We start from the raw sequence: 25,893 nt of genomic DNA on the forward strand, positions 1-25,893 counted from the left end.
ACAGAGGTGATTGTCTCTGGAATGGATGCATACATTCCACGTACTTTCTCTACTCCCCATGCTAAAAAGCCTTGGTTTAATCACGCTTGTTCTTGTGCTAACAAAGATAGAGAGGTAGCTCATAAAAAGTACCACAACCTTTGAACTCCCGCTAACCATGATCTTTAAATTTCCGCCCGGAATCGTGCCAAATCTATTCTTCGATATACCAAAAACTCCTTTATCCATAGCAAATGTCAACACCTCGCTTTTTCTAATTCTTCCAGAGACTTCTGACACTTGGCCATATACATCTCCTCCAATTTCACTTCTTCCTCTTTCCCTCCTCTTCTTAACCCAGACGGCAGCACTGCCGTCTATCTATCTCTAAGGCTGAGCTTTTCACTCAAACGTTCTGTAACAACTCCACTCTAGACGATTCTGGGCATATTCCTCCTACTCATCCCCCCTCTGACTCCTTCATGCCTGTTATTAAGATTCTTAAGAATGATGTTTTCTATGCCCTCTCTAGCCTCAACTCTCAGAAGGCTTAAGGACCTATTGGAGTGCCTCCTATTGTCCTTAAAAACTGTGCTTCCGTGCTGACACCCTGCCTGGTCAAACTCTTTCGTCTCTGCCTATCAACATCTACCTTTCCTTCCTGCTGGAAGTACGCCTTCGTACAGCCTGTGCCTAAAAAAGGTGACCGTTCCAGTCCCTGAAACTACCGTCCTATAGCTTTACTTTCCTGTCTATCTAAAGCTTTTAAATCAATCCTTAATCGGAAGGTTCAAAAGCACCTTTCCACTTCTAACCTTCTATCTGATCGCCAGTATGAGTTTGCAAGGGGCGTTCTACTGGCGATCTTCTTGCTCTCTTAACTGATTCTTGGTCATCTTCTCTTAGCCGTTTCGGTGAAACTTTCTCAGTTGCGCTAGACATATCGAAAACCTTCGATAGAGTCTGGCACAAGTCTTTGATTTATAAACTGCCCTCTCCTGGTTTCTATCCCTCTCTCTGTTCCTTTATCTCCACTTTCCTTTCCGTCCGTTCTATCTCTGCGGTGGTAGACGGTCACTGTTCTTCCCCTAAACCTATCAACAGTGGTGTTCCACAGGGCTCTGTTCTATCACCCACTCTCTTCCTATTATTCATCGATGATCTTCTTTCCATAACAAACTGTCTTATCCACTTATACGCTGATGACTCCACTCTGCAGAACGCTTAACCTCAGCCCTTACTATCATTTCCGATTGGGGCAAAAGGAACCTTGTGTCCTTCAATGCCTCAAAAACGCAATTTATCCACCTATCAACTCGACACAATCTTCCAAACACCTATCCCCTATTCTTCGACAACACTCAGCTGTCACTATCTTCAACACTAAACATCCTCGGTCTATCGTTAACTCAAAATCCTAACTGAAAACTTCACCTCTTCTCTCTCAATAAATCAGCTTCCTTGAGGTTGGGCGTTCTGTATCGTCTCCACCAGTTCTTCTCCCCCGAACAGTTGCTATCCATATACAGGGGCCTTGTCCGCCTTCGTATGGAGTATGCCTCTCACGTGTGGGGGGCTTCACTCACACAGCTCTCTTGGACAGAGTGGAGTCTAAGGCTCTTCGTCTCATCACCTCTCTTCCTCTTACTGATAGTCTTCTACCTCTTAAATTCCGCCGCCATGTTGCCTCTCTTTCTATTTTCTGTCGTTATTTTCACGCTGACTGCTCTTCTGAACTTGCTAACTGCATGCCTCCCCCTTTCCCGCGGCCACGCTGCACACAGCTTTCTACTAAAGCTCATCCGTTTACTGACCAAATCCCTTACGCACAAGTTAACCGGCATCTTCACTCTTTCATCCCTCACGCTGGTAAACTCTGGAACAATCTTCCTTCATCTGTATTTCCTCCTGCCTACGAGTTGAACTCCTTCAAGAGGAGGGTATCAGCACACCTCTCATCCCGAGATTGACCCATCATTCGGCCACCTCTTTGGATTCTTTTTTTAGGAGCAGTTAGTAGCGGGCTTTTTTATTATTGTTTCCTTTTTTTGTGCCCTTGAGCTGTCTCCTTTGTTGTAAAAAAAAAAAAAATCCTACCGTAATGTCCCTGTAACCTGGCCACATAGACATCAATTAATTAACGTGACCTTTAACAGTTACGTTTGGAAAGATAATTATTTGCCGTGTATATGTCGCGTCCACTCCCAATCGGTAATAACAGGCTTTATGAACGCCAAACCATAACCATAACCGTCTGTCTTTCTATGAGGCTTCTCTTTTTTGCTGTATAATGGATACTCTTTTCTGATGGGGATCATTCTAAAGTTTTATCGTGTGTAGATGTCAAACCCACTTCCCCATGGGGAGTTAATCATTATTGTATTGGTAGTACTAGTAGGCAGCTCCAGACACTCCCTTACCAACCACTATTCATGTCCTTTACCCTAGCTGGAAATGATGTTGCTTTGTTATGAATAACAGGTTAGGCAGGAAGACAGACTGTCACCATAACCGTCAACCTTTCTGTAATGCTCTTCTATTTTGTTTCAAGGTAATTGTTCCCTGTTGACAAGTATTACTTGTTTTAATCGTGTGGGTGCGTCAAAGCCGCCTCTCCTTGTCGCTTTCATGAATAGTTAATATTCCTCTTTCTTTTTAATTTCTTGATACTCTGCTCCTTCACTTCCACTTTTATTTTTTAATCTAGTCCCTTCATTTCCTCTTTACCTATCAGTTTACTCTCTCTTTCATATTATCGTTCTTACCCCTTTGCTTTCATTCATAGATTTATACATATAATTCATTACTGTTCATTCTTCCTCCTGTCATGCCTTTTCTGTATCTTGAATTTTATATATTTTTTTTCGATTCACGTTTCATGAATGCCTCATTTTTAGTTACTCTACCCTCCTCCTCCTCCTCCTCCTCCTCCTCCCTCTCTACTTCGATCTCTTTCCCCTACTCCCCCTTGCTTCTGTTTTATTCATGGCCAAAAGAAGTGATGGGTTTTGTTTTTAGACAAATGGATATACTAAAAGCTTATAGTGTCTATATGTCGCTGGGGCTTTATTTTGCTGACCCCACGAGCAGCTCACCGTTTACTACCTTCTACGTTTCCCAGACGGTCGCCTGTCTTTCCTTGGGACGCGTGTTTAGTGTCAGGTAATGGATGCGCCACAGCTCCCTCTTCTCAGTACAAAATATGGAGCTCGCCTGGGGCAGGAGAGGATGAGGGAGGAAAAGCTCGACATAATGATGATGCCAGAAGAGCACATATTTTTTTATATAGAATTTCATGAAGCAAAGGTCAGTTAAATTCATTTGACGCGGTCGAGGTCACAAAAACATGGGAATAAAAGGCACGGCAAGATATTTGCTGCTAAAAAACAATACTTCCTATGTAAGTTAATTTTTGGCAAGTTAAGTTTTGGCGTTATTACAAAGGTTACTGTTAGGTTGGTGGCGATGGTGGTGGCTAATAATTGTGGTGGTGGTGGTCAAGTGCACCGAGTACTGATTATGGCCATCTTGTTGGCTTCAGCTCTTGTTGTTAATGCTGTTGTTTAACCCCGACGAGACTCGTAACTTTTTTTTCTCAACCTTTCATCCATTTTCAACCATTCTCTCATCCAAGCTTTTCACAACACCAGTGAAAACAAACATGAGTATTCAGTTGCGATAGTTATGATTTTCGAAATAGCTATTGCCTTCCCTTTGCAAAGAATAATATTCAGGGGGGAAAATTATTAGTTTTATATAAACCGGACATAAACCTTTAGAGGAATACAGTGTGTGTGTGTGTGTGTGTGTGTGTGTGTGTGTGTGTGTGTGTGTGTGTGTGTAATTCATCACGGCTGGATCACGAGTTGGAATCGCTTTCGCCAGCAGGTACCCTCACGACGTGAGCAAGTGCTCATTATTGTCGATCTCTGGCTACTGCCAAGACCTCACACACCACACACCCCATCCCCCTTGCTCAAGGGAGAACTGTAACCACTCCTAGTCAACATAAATAATCCGGCCTGAGCGGGGCTCGAACCACCGCCTGTTTGGCCATAAAGCCTTGCAGTGCGGCGCTCTAACCGATTGAGCGACCGGAGCGGTGTGTGCGTGCGTGCGTGCGTGCGTGTGTGCGTGCGTGCAAGAGAGAGAGAGAGAGAGAGAGAGAGAGAGAGAGAGAGAGAGAGAGAGAGAGAGAGAGAGAGAGAGAGAGAGAGAGAATGGGGGGAGCGTAGGTGTTGTACGGGCACACGCGATGGGAGAGAAAGACAGGGAGATAATACGGAGACGAGTAATGATATTATAAAAAAAACTACAAGACAAAAGAAAAAAAGAAATTTGTAAGGAGGAGGGAGAAGAAAACAGGCGTGGGTGATAATGTGGCATTTTGCACTGTCGTTCTCCTTGAATTTATGGGCTGAAAATATTGGATACAAAATTGTTTTAAAAAAGGTTTCCTTGGTGGTTACAATTAAAACGACGAATTAATAGATACAGCGGAGAGTTACGAGCATTTGTTTTCTCAATATATATAGCTCTACAACACTTCCAAATCAGTTCTTCGCAGCTCGTTACACAGACGTATGAAAAATACTGGAAAAAAAATTTACACTGGAATACTCAGATAACGGTGAAGTTCTAGGACGTGCCTGGATTTGATATCATCTGGGTACTATGAACTATATATAAGGTAGAAGGTGCCAAGAACGACCGACGGTAGCAGACTACCACTACAGAAGGCATGAAGGCGTGGTATAGAAAAGTTGAGGAATGCATCAAACGATTTTTCTCCAGACGCAGATTTATGGATGCGAGACACGTGCCGCAGGGAGAAGAAAAAATGATGAAGGGTGAAAGCAGCAGAAATGAACATGGTATACGAAAAAAAAGGGGGGGGAGGGGGGGGACATGATAGGGAAAGTCAGGAGTGCGGAGGCGCGGGTGTGGTGTAGACGAGGAAGGTCACACACAATATGGGAAAATACAGTGTGAAGGTATTTTGCGGCATTCTACTGAACAAATTTAGAGTACATGCAAACAGAAGAGAAGCCGTGAAGGTGAGCTGTATTACTATTGAAGGCAAACGATGCAAACATTAATGCTGCCCGATTTACTGAAAGAATAAGTGATAACAGGCTCTTCTAGAGATGACGTATGCAAGAAAACTGACCAATTAGGGTAAACAAGAAAATAAACAAGGGAGTGAACGAAGGGATGGGGGATAGACAGGGAGAGAGTGAAGGTCAGCGCTACTTTCATGGCATGGGAGGTTGACTGGAAGGTGAGGTCAGGGAGGCATATATCCGAACTGTACTCACCTGCGTCACCAGCGGCGAGAGCGGTACCCGAGGCCACCTTCAAGGAGAAACTCACAAACTTCGACGCTCCCGCAAACTAGCGGGCTCGAGCCCTTCCTCTCTTCTCTCTCTCTCTCTCTCTCTCTCTATATATATATATATATATATATATTTATATAGAGAGAGAGAGAGAGAGAGAGAGAGAGAGAGAGAGAGAGAGAGAGAGAGAGAGAGAGAGAGAGAAGAGAAGAGAAGAGAAGAGAAGAGGAGAGGAGAGAGGAGAGGGAAGGAGAGGAAGGGCCCGAACGCGCTAGTTTGCGGGAGCGTTGAAGTTTGTTGCGCTACTCCTTGACGGTGGCCGCGCGTACCGTTCTCGCCGCTGGTGCCGCAAGTGAGTACAGTTCGGATATATGCGTCAGGCATAGGGTCAAATATAGACACTCACCGTTTCCGGCTCGAGGTGCGCCTCAAGACTGATCGATGGAACCTCGAAGTGGACGTCGTCGTCATCTGTGGCTGTGAAAACACAGATGTATCGGTGTTAAGATATAAAGATAACAGATACGACACAGGAATATAGATAGATAGATGAGTTGATTGATAGAAACATAGATAATATAATCAAAGAAAAAAGGCAAAAAAATATTATATAATGGTCATGGCAATGCGGCACAGACGCTGTAATGGTGTCCTGACTTACCTGGTCAATGCAAGCTTTACAGGACTCACAAAGCTTTATTATTATATGAGTATCACTATTATATTTTAATATATTTGCTATTATTATTATTATTATTATTATTATTATTATTATTATTTTATTTTAAGCATTATTATCAACATCCTCATACTAATCAATAATACAGTAAGACTTAGACCCACATTGTCAAACGTTTCGGGGCTTACACACCCACCTTTGATAAGGCTTTCGTACAAGTTGTGTGTATTTCCACGGATGGTTTTATGAGTTTAGTGATAGTTTGACAAGGCTCATGCAGCATGAGTGTGAAAAACACTATTGAGAACCCGACCCTTTGTGGCCTTTGGAAATATTTGTTGTGAGAGCCGAAAGCGTCTGAGAACACGAACAACTGCCAAATAATAACAAGGACCAATCGGTGGTGTGCTGTTATGCAAGAAGGTGAGCTGACAAGAATCTCATTTCAAGGTCGGTTTAGTGCAGACAACAAGTACTAGTACTAACACACATTGTGCAGAAATGAGGAAAAATCATTTACAACGAGACCTTCAAACGATTTCATAAACTTGTAACTTCAACTTCCTAAACCTTTCCCACTCTTCTTTTCTTTTCTTTTTTACGTCGCGGCCTATTGCGCCTTTAGTCTTTTTCACTGGTGGGGGTCTGATGGTCGGCCCCAGGATCTCGTATAGATCCTGGTCGGCCAAGCCCGTTGTGGCGCAGGCGAGTGTTTATAGTGTCGCCATCTTGTTTTTGCTCATACTGACCCCCGGAGCTCATCTTTGATCCTCTATTTTGGAGATGTAATCTAGATTCCGGGATGATAAGTGGTCTTCAGGGTAGCAAGTGGGTAGTCTTAAGCTAGTTAAACTGACATTATGACCTACTAACGACCACCTTCTACGACCGTTCTATTTCTGCTGTGGTAGACGGTCACTGTTTTTCCCCTAAACCTATTAACAGTGGTGTCCCACAGGGTTCTGTCCTATCTCCTACTCTCTTTCTGTTGTTCACTGATGATCTTCTTTCTTAAACGAACTGTCCTATCCATTCTTACGCCGATGACTCCACTCTGCATTACTCAACTTTTTTAATAGAAGACCCACCCTACAGGAACTTAATGATTCAAGGCTGGAGGCAACAGAACGCTTAGCCTCAGCCCTTACTATTATTTCCGATTGGGGCAAGAGGAACCTGGTGTCCATCAACGCCTCAAAAACACAGTTTCTCCACCTATCCACTCGACACAATCTTCCAAACAACTATCACCTATTCTTTGACAACACTCAGTTATCACCTTCTTCAACACTAAACATCCTCGGTCTATCCTTAACTCAAAATCTCAACTGGAAACTTCATATCTCATCTCTAACTAAATCAGCTTCCTCCAGGCTGGGCGTTCTGTACCGTCACATTCACCGCGCAACCTTCACTGTCAGCGCGCGACCTTCCCTGGGTTCACACGTGACTTTTCTTGCCCCTCTGTGTGTGGTGCCAACTCGCTTTTTCCTCTGCTTTTTTGGTGTGAGGCGTCCTGTGCTTCTGTGAATTGCTGCTGTGCTGGAGGACTACACAATCAGGAGGACTACTATTACCTTCATACTACAGACCGCTAAGTGTTCTGATTTAGTATTTACCTAGTTAGATAGTGATCCACAGTTACTCCTAGGACAAGTGTATTAAGCCTCCCACATCTACACTAAATTCAACACTCTTTCACGCGAACCCAGTGCTACACGGTTTTATATTGCTTTTGTGTTTTCTATATTGCTTTTGTGTTTTCTTCTTCTACTATTAGGATACTCTACTGTTTTGTGATAATATGACCACGTGAATCAGGCGCGCCAAGCTACGTTAATTTCTAAGTCCACACAAAACACTAGATAATCCACCTTTCCGCGCAAACCTAGTGAACACAGTTATTATCTTCTTTACATAAGTGATTTCTCAGTATATTAATATAGGCCTGTGTTTTGTCTTGGTGGGTACAAATAATCGCGCCTTTTTTTTCCCGAGACACACCCTTTTCCCCGGGGAATTGACCTGACTGTGACCTGACAGCAGCTGCTGGTTTGTTTTCCTAGATACACATTTTTGCCCAGAGATTTGACCTGACGACCTCACCGCAGCTGCGTAACTTTGTTATTGTCTTAACGCACCAAATTATTTCCGTCTTGCCTGGCCCATATCTTCACCATGCCGTCCCTCAAGCGTTGTTCTGGGTGTGGCCTTCGCATGGCCAAGCAGTACTTTCTTTCCAAGGACGTTTGTAGGTTCTGCGTTAAGACTCAGAAGGATGATCAGAGGATCATAGAGAATAGGGTTACGACTCTCGCCGCCCAGGTGGATTTATTGGTTGGTGCAGCAGCAACTAGCCCCGCCTCCTCCTCTTCCCCTCCCTTTTCCTCTTCCTTTTCCTCTTCTTCCTCGTCCTCCTCCTCTCCATCACCGGCTTTGGTATTGTCTTCTCCCACACAGCGGCCACTCCCATCTTCCTCCTGTTCCGCCTCCTGTTCCTCCTCCTCCTCCTCGACCATCTTCGCTCTTCCCGCTTCCCACCCCTCCTTCTCTTCTTCTTCTTCCTCCTCCTCCTCCTCCTCGCCTTCCTCTTCCGTCCCCCCTCTCCCCTCTTCCCGCCCACCCTCCTCCTCCTCCTCTCCCTCTTTCTCCTCCTCGTCCTCCGCCTCCTCGCTCGTCCCTCCCTCCCACACCTGTCCTTCACCTTCCCTTTCCCCCTCTTCCTCCTCCCTCTCCTCGTCCGTTCCCCCCCCCCCCCCTCACCCTCCCTTTCTCCTCCTCCTCCTTCCTCTTCCTTCTCCCCCTCCTCCTCCTCCTCCTCCTCCTCCTCCGCCTCCTCCTCCTCCTCGCCTTCCTCTTCCGTCCCCCCTCTCCCCTCTTCCCGCCCACCCTCCTCCTCCTCCTCTGCCTCTTTCTCCTCCTCGTCCTTCGTGCCAGGGTCACGGTGAAGCCTCTGGGCAGCAGCAGTGGTGGATTGGACTGCAGGCAGAGGATCTCTATATGAGACAATGGCTGGAGTTCCAGGGTCCTAGTCAGCTGGACCGTGCCTAATTATTTAGGCCTGCGGTGTAGAGGAGTGTGGCGACCTCTACACTAAAAAAAGCCTCCCTGGGAACCAGTTGTCGGTGTGAGATCCCCGTCCCTCCCCTCTATCGACGGTACTCCCATCCCTATTCTGCATAACACCTGGTTCTTGTTTTCTCCTGAAAGAGATGTCTTCCATGGGTCATTTGAGGTTGTACCTCCCGGCTTCTAGGTGCAGTTTCTGAGGGTTTTTCTTATACTCAAGGAATATTTCAGTCTTTTGGTCTCTCAGGAAGGGCGTCTGATACTCTCTAGAGTTGGTGGAGAACACCTGGTGACAGGTGCCACTGGCGAGGCCTCGAAAGGGTCGCAGAGTTGGGTTAGACGCTTCGGAAAGTGGGAACGAATTGCTGGTTCCTCTCCTCCCTTGCCAGCTCTGCTCTGTGTCCCGTTCTATGGGACAAAACTTCGAGGACAATAGCTGAAAAGCGCCAGGTTGTGAAAGTCTCTCTCGTGACCGAGGCTCAGGACAAGCGATTGGTCTTTGAGGCGTTTTCAAGACACTGTGGGAACGAACTCCCAGTGTTGGAGGCATCTAACATAGCAGTATCTAATTTCCATGCACAATTTTTATACAATTCAATTTATGGTCACAATTTAAGTTATTTCGAAAGCGCTTTTAATATTTGCCCAAACTGTTAACTCGCTTAAATTTCTAACAATGCCTTCGAACCTTAAGTGTGACGTCTGTCCCGGACGTTTTGCAGCTCAGTTCTTCCAGCTGAGTAAAACTTGCCGCCTCTGCGTTCAAAGATTACATCTTCAGAAGGCTGTGACTGAATGGAAAGTCAAGCACAATGATCTTGAAAAGAAATTTGTAGCCCTTCAGGAATTTGTTTTAACTAATGTGGCAGTGACTCCACCATCGATGGTGGAGAGGCCCTCCACCGAGACTGTGCCCTCTCCAGACGACCCTCCTGCTTCACGGGAGGACGTGTTACCTGCCTCACAGGTTGACTCCCAGCCTGCCTCACAGGATAACCCCCAGCCTGCCTCACAGGCTAACCCCCAGCCTGCCTCACAGGCTAACCCCAGCCCGCCTCACAGGCTAACCCCCAGCCTGCATCACAGGCTAACCCCCGGCCTGCCTCACAGAACAACCGCCAGCCTGCCTCACAGGCTGACCCCCAGCCTGCCTCACAGGCTAACCCCCAGCCTGCTTCACAGGCTAACTCCCAGCCTGCCTCACAGGACAACTTCCAGCCTGCCCCACTTAACGCTTCTCTTCCTGCTTCACAGGATGTCGGGTTCCAACCTGTAAGGAATGGAGCCAAACCGAAGCAGGCAACCAAGGTTTTACTGACCCCCACTACCTTCAATAGGTTCCAGGTGCTGGCAGACACCATGGAGGATGAGTTCGAGACTCGCCTAGTTGGGGACTCCATGGTGCGTGGCCAGCTGGTTGAGTTCTGTGGTCGTTCATCAAACGGCCGCAGAAAACGTTACTGCTATCCAGGTGCAAGACTGGACGACATCACCGCAGCGTGCGATGATGTCACGAGAAATGCCGACCGAAACACCCTATTTGTCATTCGCGCGGGGACAAATGACGTAAAGACAAACCTTTCTGAGGAACTGCTTGAGAAATACCGCCGCATGATCAAGCAGTATAAACGTAAAACGGATGCCAGTAACATCATAATCTCAGGAATCCTCCCGAGGGTCGGTGCCGAATCTAGCTTTTACAATAAGGCCTTCAGCACAAACAACAGACTTCAGTCCCTTTGCTCACAAGAAAACGTACAGTTCGCTAACTTGTGGAACAATTTTTACTACGATTCAGACTTGTTCCTTCCTGATGGCAATCACTTAAACCCTGTTGGAGCAGCCCGTTTCGGGAGGCTGCTCTGTGACCAAGTGGCTCTTCGAAAGCCAAAAAACGCGGAGGCGAGAACACCAGCAGCTCCACCGTAAGGGTGCACTCAACCCGCAAAACTCCCGACTCGAATCACATTAAAGCTTGCTATGTAAACGCTCGTAGCCTACGTAACAAATTTGAAGACTTAGAAGTCCTCGCAGCTACAAATCATTATCACATCATCGGAGTCACAGAATCGTGGATAGAAACTTCAAATAGAGATTTCATTGCGGAATATAGATTACCGGGTTATACCGTCTTTAGTCATGAAAAAGAGAACAGACGGGGTGGAGGCGTTATCTTTTATATCCACAACTCTCTCCATCCAGTATCCGTGAAAACAGATATTATAACCAATGTAGACACGGTCTTCATTGAAATTAAAAATAAATTTCGTAAAATAGTAATTGGACTTATCTACAGATCGCCAAGGCAGACTCTTGGTATCGACCACGCATTAAGTAAATTATTATTAGAAAGAAGTAGCAGTTGCGAGGCAGTAATTGTTGGGGACTTTAACTTGTCAGTGAAAACATGGGGTGAACCGTTGAACTGCCATACAGGGCTCGACCTGTACACAAATTTACTAGAAAGTGATTTGCATCAACACGTACAAGAACCGACTCGGGAAAATAATATACTTGACCTTATCTTTTCAACGACAGCTGATCTAGTTAACGAAGTAAATGTTGGTCCAATTTTTAGTTCTAGCGATCACCGAACAATCACATTCAACATCAATATGAAAGAAAGTAAAGTAACTCCTAGTAAAGAAAAGGTGCCTGATTATCAGAGAGCGAATTTCGTAAGACTCCGATCAATTCTAAATAATTCTGACTGGACTGAAATCACGGCGGAAACAGATATTGATAAATCTTGGGGGGCCTTCACCACAATATTGAACAATGCCATAAGCATATGCGTACCCTATCGTAACAGACGTTCAGCTTCTAAGAAGAAACCCAAATGGTGGAATAACGAAATTCAAAATAGCCTATCTCTTAAAAAATGCGTATACAGTAGATACATATCAACTCAGAGCGAGGCTGACAAACTAGAGTTGGACAGAATTCGCCGCGAAACCAAGAAATTAATAAAACGAAGCAAGAAAAATCTTGAAGAATATATAGCGGAAACAAGTAAATATAAACCTAAAGAATTTTTTAGCTATGTAAATAATAAAAAGTCACTCACTTGTGGTATCGGACCGCTTGCTAATGGAAATGGTAACCACACGAACGATGAAAATGAAATGGCTACAATCCTAAATAACTTTTTCGCATCCGTATTTACCGACGAAGATTCTTTATCACCTCAACCGCCGGAGGTTAGAAGGGCCGAAAAGATGTTAAGTGGCGTGCTCATCGTAGAAAGTGACATTTTACGTACAATTGAAAAGATTAAAGTAAGCAAAGCTCCTGGTCTAGACAAAATTACCCCTAGGGTCTTAAAAGAAATCAAACATCAAATTTGTAAACCGCTCTCCATCATATTCAATAAATCATTAACAGCTGGAAAAGTTCCGTCGGATTGGAAACTTGCAAATGTCACACCAATTTTCAAAAAGGGGGACAAGGCTCATTCAGGAAACTATCGACCAATTAGCCTGACATCTATTATTTGTAAGGTAATGGAGACTATCATTCGCGACAATATGGTGAAATTCTTCGAAGAAAATGATATAATAAATAATTCGCAACATGGCTTCCGTAGTAAACGTTCGTGTTTGACTAACTTACTTGATTTTTTTCACTATATTTTTGAGGTGTTCGATGAAAGCAGATCAGTAGATTTTCAAAAGGCATTGATAAGGTCCCCCACCAACGATTGCTCAGCAAACTACTGGCGCACGGTATCTCGGGTAACATTCACAATTGGCTTGCGGACTGGCTCTCTGAGCGGAAACAGAGAGTAGTTCTAAACGGTGTTACATCTAACTGGCTCGATGTCAGAAGCGGCGTACCTCAAGGATCAGTGCTTGGCCCCATGCTCTTCTTAATTTATGTTAATGATATCGATGATGGGCTCACTTGCAAAGTATCAAAATTTGCTGATGACACAAAAATTGCTAGTAAAGTAACTGCGACACTCGACGAAGAAGCTTTACAATCAGATATAGATCGACTTGCACGTTGGGCCAATCAATGGCAAATGAAATTTAACGTTGACAAATGTAAAGTGTTGCACATCGGAAAAAATAACAATCGCGTTCGGTACGTAATGAATGGCCAACAACTTTCTGCAGTAAGTAAAGAAAAGGATCTTGGAATCACTATATCAAGCGATTTAAAGCCTGGTCAGCATTGTTCAGAGGTAGTTAAAGCTGCAAACAAATTGGTTGGCTTCATCGGACGAGTCTTTAATAATAAATCGGAAAAAGTAATATTAAAACTGTTTAATTCGTTGGTTCGACCCCGTCTAGAGTACTGTGTACAATTTTGGTCTCCCTACTACAGAAAAGACATAGAAAAGTTGGAACGGGTCCAACGAAGAGTAACAAAGATGATTCCTAGGTTGAGAAATTTGTCATATGAACAAAGGCTTAAAGAAGTAAATTTATTCAGCCTATCAAAACGAAGAATGCGAGGCGATCTAATAGAAGTGTTTAAATTGTTCAAAGGATTCAGTGATATTAATGCGGAAGATTACTTTACAATTGATCGATCAAATAGAACAAGAAGAAATCACAATTTGAAGATAAGTGGTAAAAGATTCTCGTCGCACGAAGCTAAACACTTCTTCTTCAATCGAGTTGTTAATGTTTGGAACTCTCTACCCTGTGATGTCGTTGATAGTACAACAGTTACGGCCTTCAAGAATAGATTAGACAAGTGTTTTGAATCCAACCAGCAACTAAGATATTACTCATTGTCGTAATAACGTTAAGTTCTTTCGAATACTAGTGTCCTTGTCCGCTTTTATCGCCCGGTTAGTGGTAGCAGTAATGGTAGTTCTTTCCTCTTTCCTACATAAATTCCATGCAGTTTTTTCCATGCTGCATGGTTCTTTTTCCTTTCCTGCCAGCTTTGGGTGGAGGGATGGGGGGGTGGGGAGGAGCCTTCGCCTTTGCTGTCCTTCATCTTCCACCTTTGATTAGATAGTTAGTGTAGCTTGTCACAAACAACCTCGTAAGGAGGTCTGCTGTTGTTTGTTCTTCTTTTGTGATTCTTTGTGTTCCTTCCTTGCTCGTCCCTCCCACCCACACCTGTCCCTTACCTTCCCTTTCCCCCTCTTCCTCCTCCCTCTCCTATTAACTTTTTTCAACGATGTTTATACATGTTGGGACGCCCGAAGCCCATATGACGTAATTTACTTAGATTTTCAGAAAGCGTTTGATAAAGTTCCTCACGTTAGACTTATTTCTAAACTGCGTTCCCACGGTATTAACGACCATCTATGTGCGTAGATTCATGACTGGCTCACCGACAGAGAACAGCGTGTAGTTCTTAATGGTGAAGCATCGGATTGGCAACCCGTCACCAGTGGCGTGCCCCAAGGTTCGGTCCTGGGGCCAACACTGTTCATAATTTACGTGAACGACTTAGAAACTGATATTCTATCAAAAGTAGCCAAATTCGCCGACGACACCAAATTAGGAGGTACGGTAATGAACAGTGAAAGTTGCGAAAAGATTCAATCAGACTTAATAAGATTTGCCGACTGGAGCGAAAAATGGCAAATGAGTTTTAACGTAGATAAATGTAAAGTAATGCACATAGGTGAAAAAAATCCTAACTTTAAATATCAGATTCAAGGACATGAGCTCAGCGAAGTAAAACAAGAAAAGGATCTTGGTGTCATTATCAGTAACACTCTTAAAATGAGTGATCAATGTTCTGCAGCGAGTAAAAAAGCCAATATGATGTTAGGACTAATCTCAAGAAAATTTGATTATAAATTACCCGAACTTATGAAGAGATTATATTTAGCATTTGTAAGACCACACCTAGAATACGCCGTTCAGTTCTGGTCACCGAACTATATCAAAGATCAAGTTTTGCTAGAAAGGATACAGCGACGAGCAACCAAACAAATTCCAGCGCTCCGAAACTTGCTATATGACAAGCGTTTAAAGCGTTTAGACATGTTTTCCCTAAAAAAGCAAAGGATAAGAGGGAACTTAATTGAAGTGTTCAAAATCCTTAATGGATTCGACAATATTAACCCAGATAGTCTATTTCAGAGAGACACCAACACAATAACACGCAGCAACGGTATGAAGTTAAAGGGAAACCGATGTAACACATTGGTACGCAAATGTTTTTTCAATAATAGAGTCGTCGATCACTGGAATAGACTCCCACCGTCAGTTGTTAGCGCACAGAATATCAATAGCTTCAAGTCTTCATTGGATAAGTACTTCAGGGATATAAGATTATACTGACCCTTCTTCGTATGTTTTCAGACAGATTGCAGCAAGACGTCAAACTAAATTCATATTATTCTCCCCCATAACCTAGATTGCAAGTAGCGTAAGTTAACAATAGAGTAAAGCAACAGTTAATGTCCGCATGACAGGTGGAGTGAGGTGTGGGTGCAGTAAGGTGACAGGTTACTGGTGCCGTGCCTAGAACCGCCGGTAAAACGAGGATCAAGCCTCCACCTGTGCCCCTGAAACTACACCTCACCCATCGTGAGTATTAGGGGGGATCCTGAGGCTGCCCTGTGTAGGCCACTCGTCCTCTTCCATTCTCCTTGTGTTTCTGTGTTCTTATGTTCTTATGTAATTAAGTCATTTTCCCCCACAGCTTAGGTTACTAGTAGTGTAAGTTAAGGGTAGTAATTTCCTCTTATTTCTCTCTTTACTGTAAAATTTCCATGTCCCTTTCTTCCTCAAAGGTACATGGTGTTCTTTTCTAACTATTTCCTGCCGGCACGTTGCCGGAGGGAGAGGCGGGTGGGGAGGAGCCTTCATCTTTTCTGTCCTTTCCTACCACACGTAGATTACTAGTAGTAGCGGTAGTAAACAGACACCCTCGCCATAGACCGATAGGTCTTCTGGTGTCTGTTCTTCCTATGTATTCTTATGTATTCCTCGTCCGTCCCTCCCTCCTCACTCTCACCCTCCCTTTCTCCTCCTCCTCCTCCTCCTCCTCCTCCTCCCACAAGAAGGGAGGAGTTGTTATCTGTTACGTCAAGAGCAAATACCCTGCCGTGGAAATAAACAAAGAAGACTCTGAGAAATATGACACTGTATATGTTGAACTGGAGACTAGCAAGCACAACAAAATAACGATTGGAACCGTTTACAGACCTCCAAAGCAACAAGCAGCGGACGACGAAGCGCTGTACGAAGAAATCCACACCGTAACGCAAAACAAACAATCACTCATTATCGGGGACTTTAACTGTGCCAACACTGACTGGACCACAATGATTGGAGATCGGGAGGGTAACAGATTGCTCGAAATGTTAGAAGACACTTTTCTTACTCAGATTGTTACCTAACCGACGAGGGAAAATAACTTATTAGACCTAGTACTCGTGAGTGATTCAGATCTCACACGTGAATGTCAAGTTGGCGAAAAACTGGATGGTTGCGACCATCACCTAATCCGCCTAAAGATCAGAACAAACCATGAACTCACCGAAAACACGTCCAAGATTCCAGACTACAAAAGAGCCAATTTTAATTTCGGTCGTGAGCTGCTAACCCAGACAACTTGGGAACCCATGACCTACACTCCTGTGGACGGAGCGTGGAATGGCTTCAAGAACAAACTCCTGGAGGTAGAGAGAACAACTGTTCCCATGAAGACAAGGAGGACAAATAGTGCCACAAGCCCACCATGGATGACTACCCAGGTTCGACGGGCGATTAATTTAAAGAAGAGAAAATACAACTCGCTCAAGAAAAACGGCACTGACGAGGCACGCGAACAGTACCATAAAAGCCTCAGAGCTTGCAGAACACTCATTCGCCAGCGTAAACGCGACTATGAAAAGCAAATTGCACGCGAAGCCAAGTCAAACCCGAAAAAGTTCTTCACGTATATAAGAACCAGAAAGAAGACAAAAAGCAATATCGGTCCCTTAAAAGATGAAAGTGACGTACTAACACAGGACAGTAGACAAATGGTTGAAATCCTAAACAGAAACTTCGCGTCTGTGTTCACGGATCTACCACCGCCCTCTTGGATTATCCTACACCTGTGGATCTTTGTGTACAGTGCAGTGTACCCATCAACAGTTCAGTGCAGCAAGTCCCCAGCAACAGTTGGTGTTACAGTGGTACCTACTAAGCGTACAGTGTTGTGTTACAGTGCCTTTTTGGACACTGGTTCGCTCCCCGAGCCACAGAGTCCCCTAGCACGTGCCAGCGCCTGTAGTACACGCAGTTCGTTCTACTTTCACGGACTGCCGCGGCCCCTGGCACATGCTAGCGCCCCTCACTCCTTAACCTGCTGTGGCCCCTGTCACGCTGGCATCTAGCGCCATCCCACGCAGTTCCCTTGACGCACTCTCTGACTGCCGTGGCCCCTGGCCCGTTTTACGCCAGCGCCTTTGCCAATCTGCTCCACACCGTTCAACTTCACCATGCCTGACGACGACAACTCTTCCGCTGAGGCGGCGGTGTCCTTCAAAACGCAGCCCTTCTGCTCACAGGACCCGTCCATTTGAGTCGCGATTTTGGAGTGCGGATTCCAGACTTCCAAAATTACTAACAGCCTTACTCAGTACACTCACGCTGTTAGCCTCCTGCCCGCCGACGTCCTTCCACAAGTCTCCGACGTCATCGCCTCAGCCTCCAGCTCCGACCATGCCTATGAAGACCTGAAGACTGCCCTACCCCAACGCCTTCAGTCTTCTGTCGCCACCCGCCTCCGTGAACTTCTCTCCAAAGAAGAGCTGGGTAATTAGAAACCGACAGACCTCCTACACCGCATGAAGCAGATGCTCGGCGACAAGTACCAGTCTTTCGACCCTGACTTGTTCAAACAGCTGTTTTACCAACCTCTGCCCCCTGCTGTCCAGCGCAGCCTCTTCAGCGTTAAGGACGACCTGAAGCCCGACGCCATCGCCAAGTTAGCAGACGAATTCATGGTGACTCTACTTGGACCGCTAACTTCTTCAGTGTCTTCCGTCGCTTCCCAAGGGACCACTCAATTTGACGAACTCGTCAAACAAGTTTCCCTGCTCGCGACGAAAGTCACCTCTCTTGAGGAGCGGCTAGACCGCCGCCGCTCTCGCTCCCCCACTCCTCACCGACGCCAGCGCCGCTCCCGGTCGAGGAGCCCAGGACTCTGTTGGTACCACCACAACATCGACGAGAAAGCCACGAGGTGTACCACCCCGTGCACTTACAAGGCGTCAAACTCCAAGAGCGAGCACTAGTGCAGCATAGTGCTCGTCACCAACCCTCGGCGCTGCTCCATCTTTATGACTGCCGTTCCAACACCAAGTTCCTGATTGACACCGGCGCTGATGTCAGTATTATCCCAGCAGCCGCCAGTCAGCGAACTCTACCTCCACTCTTGCACCTGTACGCCGCCAACGGTACCAAAATACATGTCTACTCGCGACACACCATGCAAGTGGACCTCTACCTACGACGTTGCTTCGAATGGACCCTCTACATCGGGAACATCTCGCAGGCAATCCTCGGAGCAGACTTCCTAAGGCACTTCAACCTCTTAGTCGACGTTAAAGGACGGAGGTTGGTTGACCCGCTCACTTCCATCTTCTCCAATGCACAACCAGCACCAGGTGACAGTTCTCAACTCGCCGTCGTTCACAAGGACCACCAGTTCGCTGCCCTGCTCAAGTCCTTCCCCACGCTGACACAGCCCTATTCAGCCAGCGTGCCCGTTAAACACCACGTTACGCATCACATCGAGACTATACTGGAGACATAGATCTTGTAGGTCCCCTGCCACCCTCCGCAGGTCACCCCTACATCTTCACCTGCGTGGATCGTTTCACACGCTGGCCCGAGGCCGCCCCCATTGCCGACATCACTACGGATGCCGTCGCCCACGCCTTCATCGCTACTTGGGTCTCCAGGTTCGGCGTCCCTCTCAGTCTCACCTCAGACCGCGGCGGCCAGGTCGAAGCTAACGTGTGGAACAAAGTTATGACCCTTCTCGGCATCCGCCGCTACAGAACGTCAAGCTATCACTTGCAGGCTAACGGCATGGTCGAGCGCTTCCATCGGCAGCTGAAGTCCTTCCTCATGGCCTCCACTCAACGCGACAACTGGTCCCTGAAGGAAGACCTGCACCACTCCTCGGCTGAACTAATTTACGGCACCAACCTCCGGCTCCCAGGCGAAATTCTAGCGCCCACACCTGACACCGCCCCCTGCGACGTCCAGGACTTCGCCGCCCGCCTCAAAGGTGCCATGAGGAGCCTTCAGCCGGTGCAGCCTCGCTCTTCCCCGAAGAAGACCTTCGTCAACCAGGACCTCGACACTTGCACCCACGTCTTCGTGCGCGTGGATGCCGTCCGGCGGCCCCTGCAGCAGCCCTACCAAGGACCCTACCGCGTCCTGAGACGGACCAGAAAGACTGTCACGATCGACAAACATGGTTCTCAGGACGCGGTCTCCATAGACAGGGTCAAGCTGGCATACCTGCTGGCCTCAGACCAGGCGCCCCAACTCTCCGTCGCCGAAGCAACACCGTCTGTGTCGCTTCATCCCCGCGCCAGGAGGATATCGTTCCTTCTTTGAAGTCACTGGGGGGGAGTATTTGTAGCAGTCACCACTCAAACTGCGTGCTCCTTCCCCTCAGTGACATTAAGAAAATGTGCGCTGCAGAAGCAGACTCATTAAGTGTATTGCCCTTGTCTGTCAGTGTGTCTTGTGCGTCTTCAATGTTTAACTTTTCTTGTACTCGTTTATCTCTGACTGTCCGTCCATGTCCTCTTGTTGTCCACTTTTACACATTATTCTACACGCACACCAACACGTAAATGTTATTCACGCCAAACAACATTCACACAAACACCTTTTCTTTGTGTTTTGTTTGTGCTCATGACCTTGTAAGTTTGTCCAAATAAAGTAACCCTGGCAGATATGACTTTCTCTATCCGCGAACCTACTAGCACTAAGGACACTCGCTACCACCAACAGTCTCCTTAACTGTAAAAAAAAAAAAAAAAAAAAAAAAAAAATGCGACCTCAAAATGCTGCGATTCACACCCACCGCTCCCCGACCACATAGGTGGCAAAGTAGTCGTGCGACCGAACGGCTACCGGTTGTCGTTTAGTGTCCGCCCAGTGCCCGTCCAGTGGGTGGCCGGACGGCGACCTTGACCTCACACCTGGAGTCAGGCCAAGACGCCCACCATACGCCGACCGGTGACCGACAGGCAAGGACCAGTCCGCGTCCTGTCGCAATGAGGACGGCAACCTCCCTTAACGACTTGCTGCTGACGTGTTACAGTATATAACATTTTCACCCAGTTATATTACACATTTATCATTCTTATTTATGTAAATTATTTGTAAAAAAAATAGTTACTTATAAAGGTAATGAAAGTATTATTTGCTTCACTGCCGCTAAAAACGGGTATTTGTGACCCCCTCCACCCCCGCCTCCTATGTGCCGCAGACATGCAAAAAAATGATCCAAGCAATCTTGGTTTACCTGTTGTTAGTATGTATGTAACATTATATTCGTTCTAAAGCATTTCCATCACCCTGGGCAGAGCAGAAGATGAAATTAACAGTTATTTTTTAAATGGATAAAAGCCATTAGCTCTACAGACTCTCATTGTTACTGCTGTGCACATCATCCCATACACATTTGGCCGTGTGCTTGACCTGTGGAGCAAGTTGAGTTGGGACGGAGCTTGGGCGGGCTGAGGGGCGTGGGACGTCACTGGTCAGGAATGTACCTCATTTCCGGGCAAGGGTAGTTTGATCTATCACCGGTCGCCGCACAACTCGCCGTCGTAAAAAAAGGTTGCCGTCCAGTGGCCGAGTGGACTGCGTCTGGACGGCAAGCGGACTGCCACCGGTGGCTGACAGGTGACTATTAACTGGTTAACGGCGACTGGATGGCAAGCGGACGCTGTCTGGTTGCCGTCAGATACTAGGAGGTCGCTGATGTTCGCCGTCCACTTTTCATCTGTCATTGGCCGTGATCGACGTCCGGCCTTCCACCACACGGCGAGTTGTGCGGCGACCGGTGGTAGGTCAAACCACCCTTGTCCGGAAATGAGGTACATTCTTGAACAATGACGTGCCACGCCCCTCAGACCGTCCAAGCTCCGTCCCGACTTAACCTGCTCCACACGGGCAAATGTGTATGGGTCACCTCTGCCTAACCAATATAAATCACTGCAGGACATGATGTGCACGGCTGTGGAGCTATTTGCTTTTATAAATTTCAAAAATAATTGTTAATTTCATCTTCTGCTCTGCCCAGGGTGATGGAAATGCATTAGCACGAATATAATGTAACATACATACTAACAACAGGTTAAACCAAGATGGCTTGGAGCATTTTTTGCATGTCTGCGGCACATAGGGACGGAGGGGGGGGGGGGGGGGGGTCACAAATATCTGTCTTTTGCTGCAGTGAAGCACATGCACAATACTGTCATTACCTTTTAAGTAACTATTTTCTCACAAATAATTTACAGAAGTAATAATGAGAAATGTGTAATATATGTGGGTGATAATATTACTGTAACACGTCAGCAGCAGGTCGTTAAGGGAGGTCGCCGTCCTCATTGCGACAGGACGCGTACTGGTCCTTGTCTGTCGGTTACCGGTCGGCGTATGGGGGGAGTCTTTGCCTGACTCCAGGTGTGAGGTCAAGGTGCGAATCTCACCTTGGTCGCCGTCCGGCCACCCACCGGACGGACACTAGACGGACACTAAACGACCACCGGTAGCCGTTCGGTCGCACGACTACTTTGCCACCTATGTGGTCGGGGAGCGGTGGGTGTGAGTCACAGCATTTTGGGGTCGCAGGTGGTCGTTAGCAGGTCGTAAAGTTAGCTTTAGGCCACTCAGCGGTGACCGAAAAAATCCCAGCTGTGTGGCGGCCAGGATTCGAACCCGCGTCCCTCCTGGAACTACCGGACGCGGCGCCGGCATGCTAGCCACTCAGCCACCGCCTTAAGATCCATCTAACCTCTTCTTGAATGTATCTATGGTATTGGCACCCACAACATGGCTCCCAAGCCTGTTCCAAAGTGGTGGACGAATGGAATAGGCTTGGGAGCCATGTTGTGGGTGCCAATACCATAGATACATTCAAGAAGAGGTTAGATAAAGCCATGGATGGTGAGGTAAGGTGGGGTTGAGTGTACAGGAGCTGCCTTGTATAAGCCAACCGGCCTCTTGCAGACTCCTTACGTTCTTATGTTCTTATGTTCTTAAAGAAATACATGCATAACTACGAAAAACGATTACTTAAAAAATACAAAAATAGGTAACAAATGAATAAATACATTTTGCGGAGAGAATCGTTCTGGAGGTGAAGATAAAACGTTTCCCATTTTTAAGGACCTTCCAACGTGACAAGAGCTGACAAGCTGAGAGGTGAGTTAAAAATTGGTAGACTAGGACACCAATGACAAGGGAGTGGAGGTGCCTCGCCCAAGTGCTGGAGTTTTATTAATCTTGTGAGAAAAGATTCTTTGTATCACATCACACCGACAGATCATCCCTGACCTCGATCCAACTCGTCTGTTACCAGCTCTACATGTTGTGTTCCCCTGGGGCAGGAGATCACGTGGAAATGTAGCTCGACACCTGGACATTCCCGGAGACAGACAGGTAAGCTTCTTAGGAGCAGTCTCTGTCTCTTTTGTTTCTCTTTCTTTCAGATGATAAGTTTCCATGCTTGACAATCACGTCACTTAATAATGTAAACTGTTTTTCTCTTAGGAAGAACTACTTTGAATATACATTTTAGTAACCCTGAGCAAGAAACTTTTCCTCTCGTATTTTTTTATACATTTTTGGCCTGTTTACACGAGCGCTACACGTTAAATTTAAAACAATTTAAATTTACATAATAGATGGCTGACTGTCACGCAGGAAAGCATCTTTCCCTCACCACCCACCCTTGCCAGTCCCCGGTGGCTGCCGCACGTGCCGCTGCCCTTAAACCGCCCTTAAGGCTTGTCTGTTAACATTTCATAACAACAAGGAACACCACACGTGTCCATTCAAGTCAAAACGAGGAATTTCAAAAGCATTTAAAATAACGCAAAACTCCGCGTGCGTGTAGGATCAACCATCCGGAATCTTGTTTGCTGTTAGTTAAACGAAAACAACATCACGTGCAGCTTGTGGTTACAGAAAGTCATAAGGAAACATTTTAAACAAACTCATCTCGCAGCCTACGTGCACGCAGGATTAACCAGCCAGAATATTTTCTGCCGTGACCCCGGCAGAGCGTGAGCCTCTGGTATGGTGCCTGCAGTTCCTTGGGAGCCAGCCAGTCACTTCCTCAGGATGCCAAACACACTAACTCAGCAAGGGAGACTCGAGGGAAAATTTAGAACCGGATTTCCTTCAGTCATAATTACTGGCTTAATGTTGTTATCCCCAGAGAATCATTTCACGCAGAAACTATCCTCAGGTATTTGTCGCTGACGTTCCCTTGTTGTTCTTTCTTGTTAAACGCGCCTCCATTTCTCTTCTTGCCTCTTCCTGGAAAATCTAAGAAATACCTCCTTCGCGTTTACTCTCCGAGTGTCCCAAAGTCTCCATTATTTAGCCTGTAATGATTTGACTTCCACGGGTACATGTTAATTACAACGACAATTATTTTCTCTTTCCTTTCGTCGGCCGAGCCAAATTGCTTCCCGGGATGCCTCCCTGCTGGTTAACTTCACCGAGGCGTTCCGCGCCCCTCCCGTCCGTCCTCAGGTTCCCGCCTCCCGGGACAGGGCCACATGCACTCACTGATTGTCATGCACGACACACAGAGTTTTAGACGCCGCCCAGAATTTACAGTCAGGCGTCTTCTGTGCCAATGTTTTGTCTTGCACTCTTATTTTCCTTTTTTTTTTGAGCTACTACCATTTCTTCCCATACCAATTAATCTTTGGCATGGATAATTTTCTGACATTTTCCTTCTCTCTCTCTCTCTCTCTCTCTCTCTCTCTCTCTCTCTCTCTCTCTCTCTCTCTCGGGCAGCCTCCAGGCTCGTCCTCCTTGGTGTCCTTCCAGCCTCCCGCCTTAAACCTAAACTGCGCCTTAAACTCAACATTTACTTGTAATTTCTGATTTGTGGCCCTAATTGTGCTGTCAGACACGACCCAGTCAAGCGTGCAGGGCAGGCGCGGCCATGAGAAACAGTTACCGCACCACACCATGCCTCTAACATTTCTTTACATTATATCATTCTTCTCAATAATAATAATAACAATAAAATAAAATGAATAATTGCTCTTCTATCCATAAATAATGGCTACAAATGTTATCGCGGGAACATTTTATCATTCGCGGTCAGCAAAACACGTTCAGCAAGTCATGTTTCTCAGCCTCACACGCATTCATTCACTTCAGTCCAAGTGAAGATGTTGCGGTCAAATGGTAGCCACTTGCTCGTTGTGATACTGTTCTAGCATGTCCTTTCCTTCGTTTTCCCTTCGCTTTTTGCAGTTGATTCGAACACGATGTGTGATCAAATATCTCCAGAGGGAACTAACTCTGTAGGACCTCCTACAGTCTTGGTTCTTCAACTCTGGTACATAATCAGGCAACAGAAGTTTGAGCGAGTTGTACTTACGAAATGCTTCTTCATTTAAAGCTGTCGCCACATATTTGGCGGACTTGTCTTTGGGTGACACCAGTAAAGATAATCTACTGATATGATCGATGATTACTAACAGATACAGGTGTCCTTCCGTTGAGGAAGGTATTTAAACAAGTCTACGGCAATGATGTTCCATGGTTCCGGATGGATTGAGTAACTTAAGGCAGGTTTATTATTTTTTTTAACGTTTTTGCCTATGGCGCCGGTAGGATTTCTTCATCGGGCTTGATGGTCAGCCCCAGCCCGTTGTGGCGCAGGCAAGCGTTTTATAGTGGCGCCATATTGAATTGGCTCATGCTGCCCCCAGGAGCTCATCTTTGATCCTACAGTCTAGAGTCCGGGTTGATAGGTGGTCTTCCGGACAGCATGTGGGTAGTCTTAGGCCACTCGGCGGTGACTGAAATATCCCAGCTTGTGGCACCGGGCGGAGCGCGAACCCGCGTCGTCCTGAAAGCGGCGCCGTCAACCTATCCACTCAGCCACCGCCTCCCCGAGGTATGGTTGCTAACTGAACCTTTGTTTTTCTTCCATAACTACTTTATAAAATCCACTATCTTCGTTTTTTTTTTTTTTCAACTTCCTTTCTTCATTCCTTCCTCCATCGGCCGCTCTTCCATTCTTTCTTTCTCCACCCTCACCCCTTCCTCTTTTATCCACTCTTGGGCTCGAACCCAAGCCTGCCTTCTTTCCTCCTCCTCCTCCTCCTCCCTTGAACTGTCTAACAGGGCTTGACCTGTACACAAATTTATTATAAAGTGATTTACATCAACACGTTCAAAAACCGACTAGGGAAAATAATATACTTGACCTTATCTTTCAACGAGAGCTGATTTAGTTAACAAAGTAAATGTTGGTCCAGTTTTTAGTTCTAGCGATCATTGAATAATCACATTCAGAATGTCAAAATGAGGATAGGGATGCTGTAATAGCTGTAATTAGGTCATCATCAGCAAACAAATCATACTCGTACGGGTGAGGGAGACCCCAAGAGCATATATTTTTTTCTGTCCATGCACAATCATTGCCACCTGTCATTCTCTTATTAGCATAATCATCACCTCACCTTCACCTACTAACACTCATTAAGTCTTCAAGATACATTGCCCATTTTCCATCTACAGACTTTTTCTCTCATAACACCCTACCATTCTCTTTCTTTATATCCAGTAAAAAAAAAAAAAAATTCTTTCACCCAATTTTCCATTCTTTTGTTGTTCACATTTATTTATT

The 25,893-nt window shown here is 46.0% G+C and overlaps 1 protein-coding gene across 2 annotated transcripts in view; it reads right to left on the reverse strand.

Moving 5' to 3' along the window:
- The window catches only part of LOC126992519 (hemicentin-2-like), a 167,508-nt gene that overhangs the window by 13,090 nt on the left and 128,525 nt on the right, over positions 1 to 25,893 (reverse strand). For both annotated transcript variants that reach the window (XM_050851313.1, XM_050851302.1), the window contains exon 14: positions 5,722 to 5,792. In XM_050851313.1, the coding sequence (XP_050707270.1) occupies positions 5,722 to 5,792 (71 nt within the window). The remainder of the gene's footprint in view (positions 1 to 5,721; positions 5,793 to 25,893) is intronic.

Source organism: Eriocheir sinensis, chromosome 7, assembly GCF_024679095.1.
Source record: "Eriocheir sinensis breed Jianghai 21 chromosome 7, ASM2467909v1, whole genome shotgun sequence".
In the NCBI taxonomy this organism is placed as follows: domain Eukaryota; kingdom Metazoa; phylum Arthropoda; class Malacostraca; order Decapoda; family Varunidae; genus Eriocheir; species Eriocheir sinensis.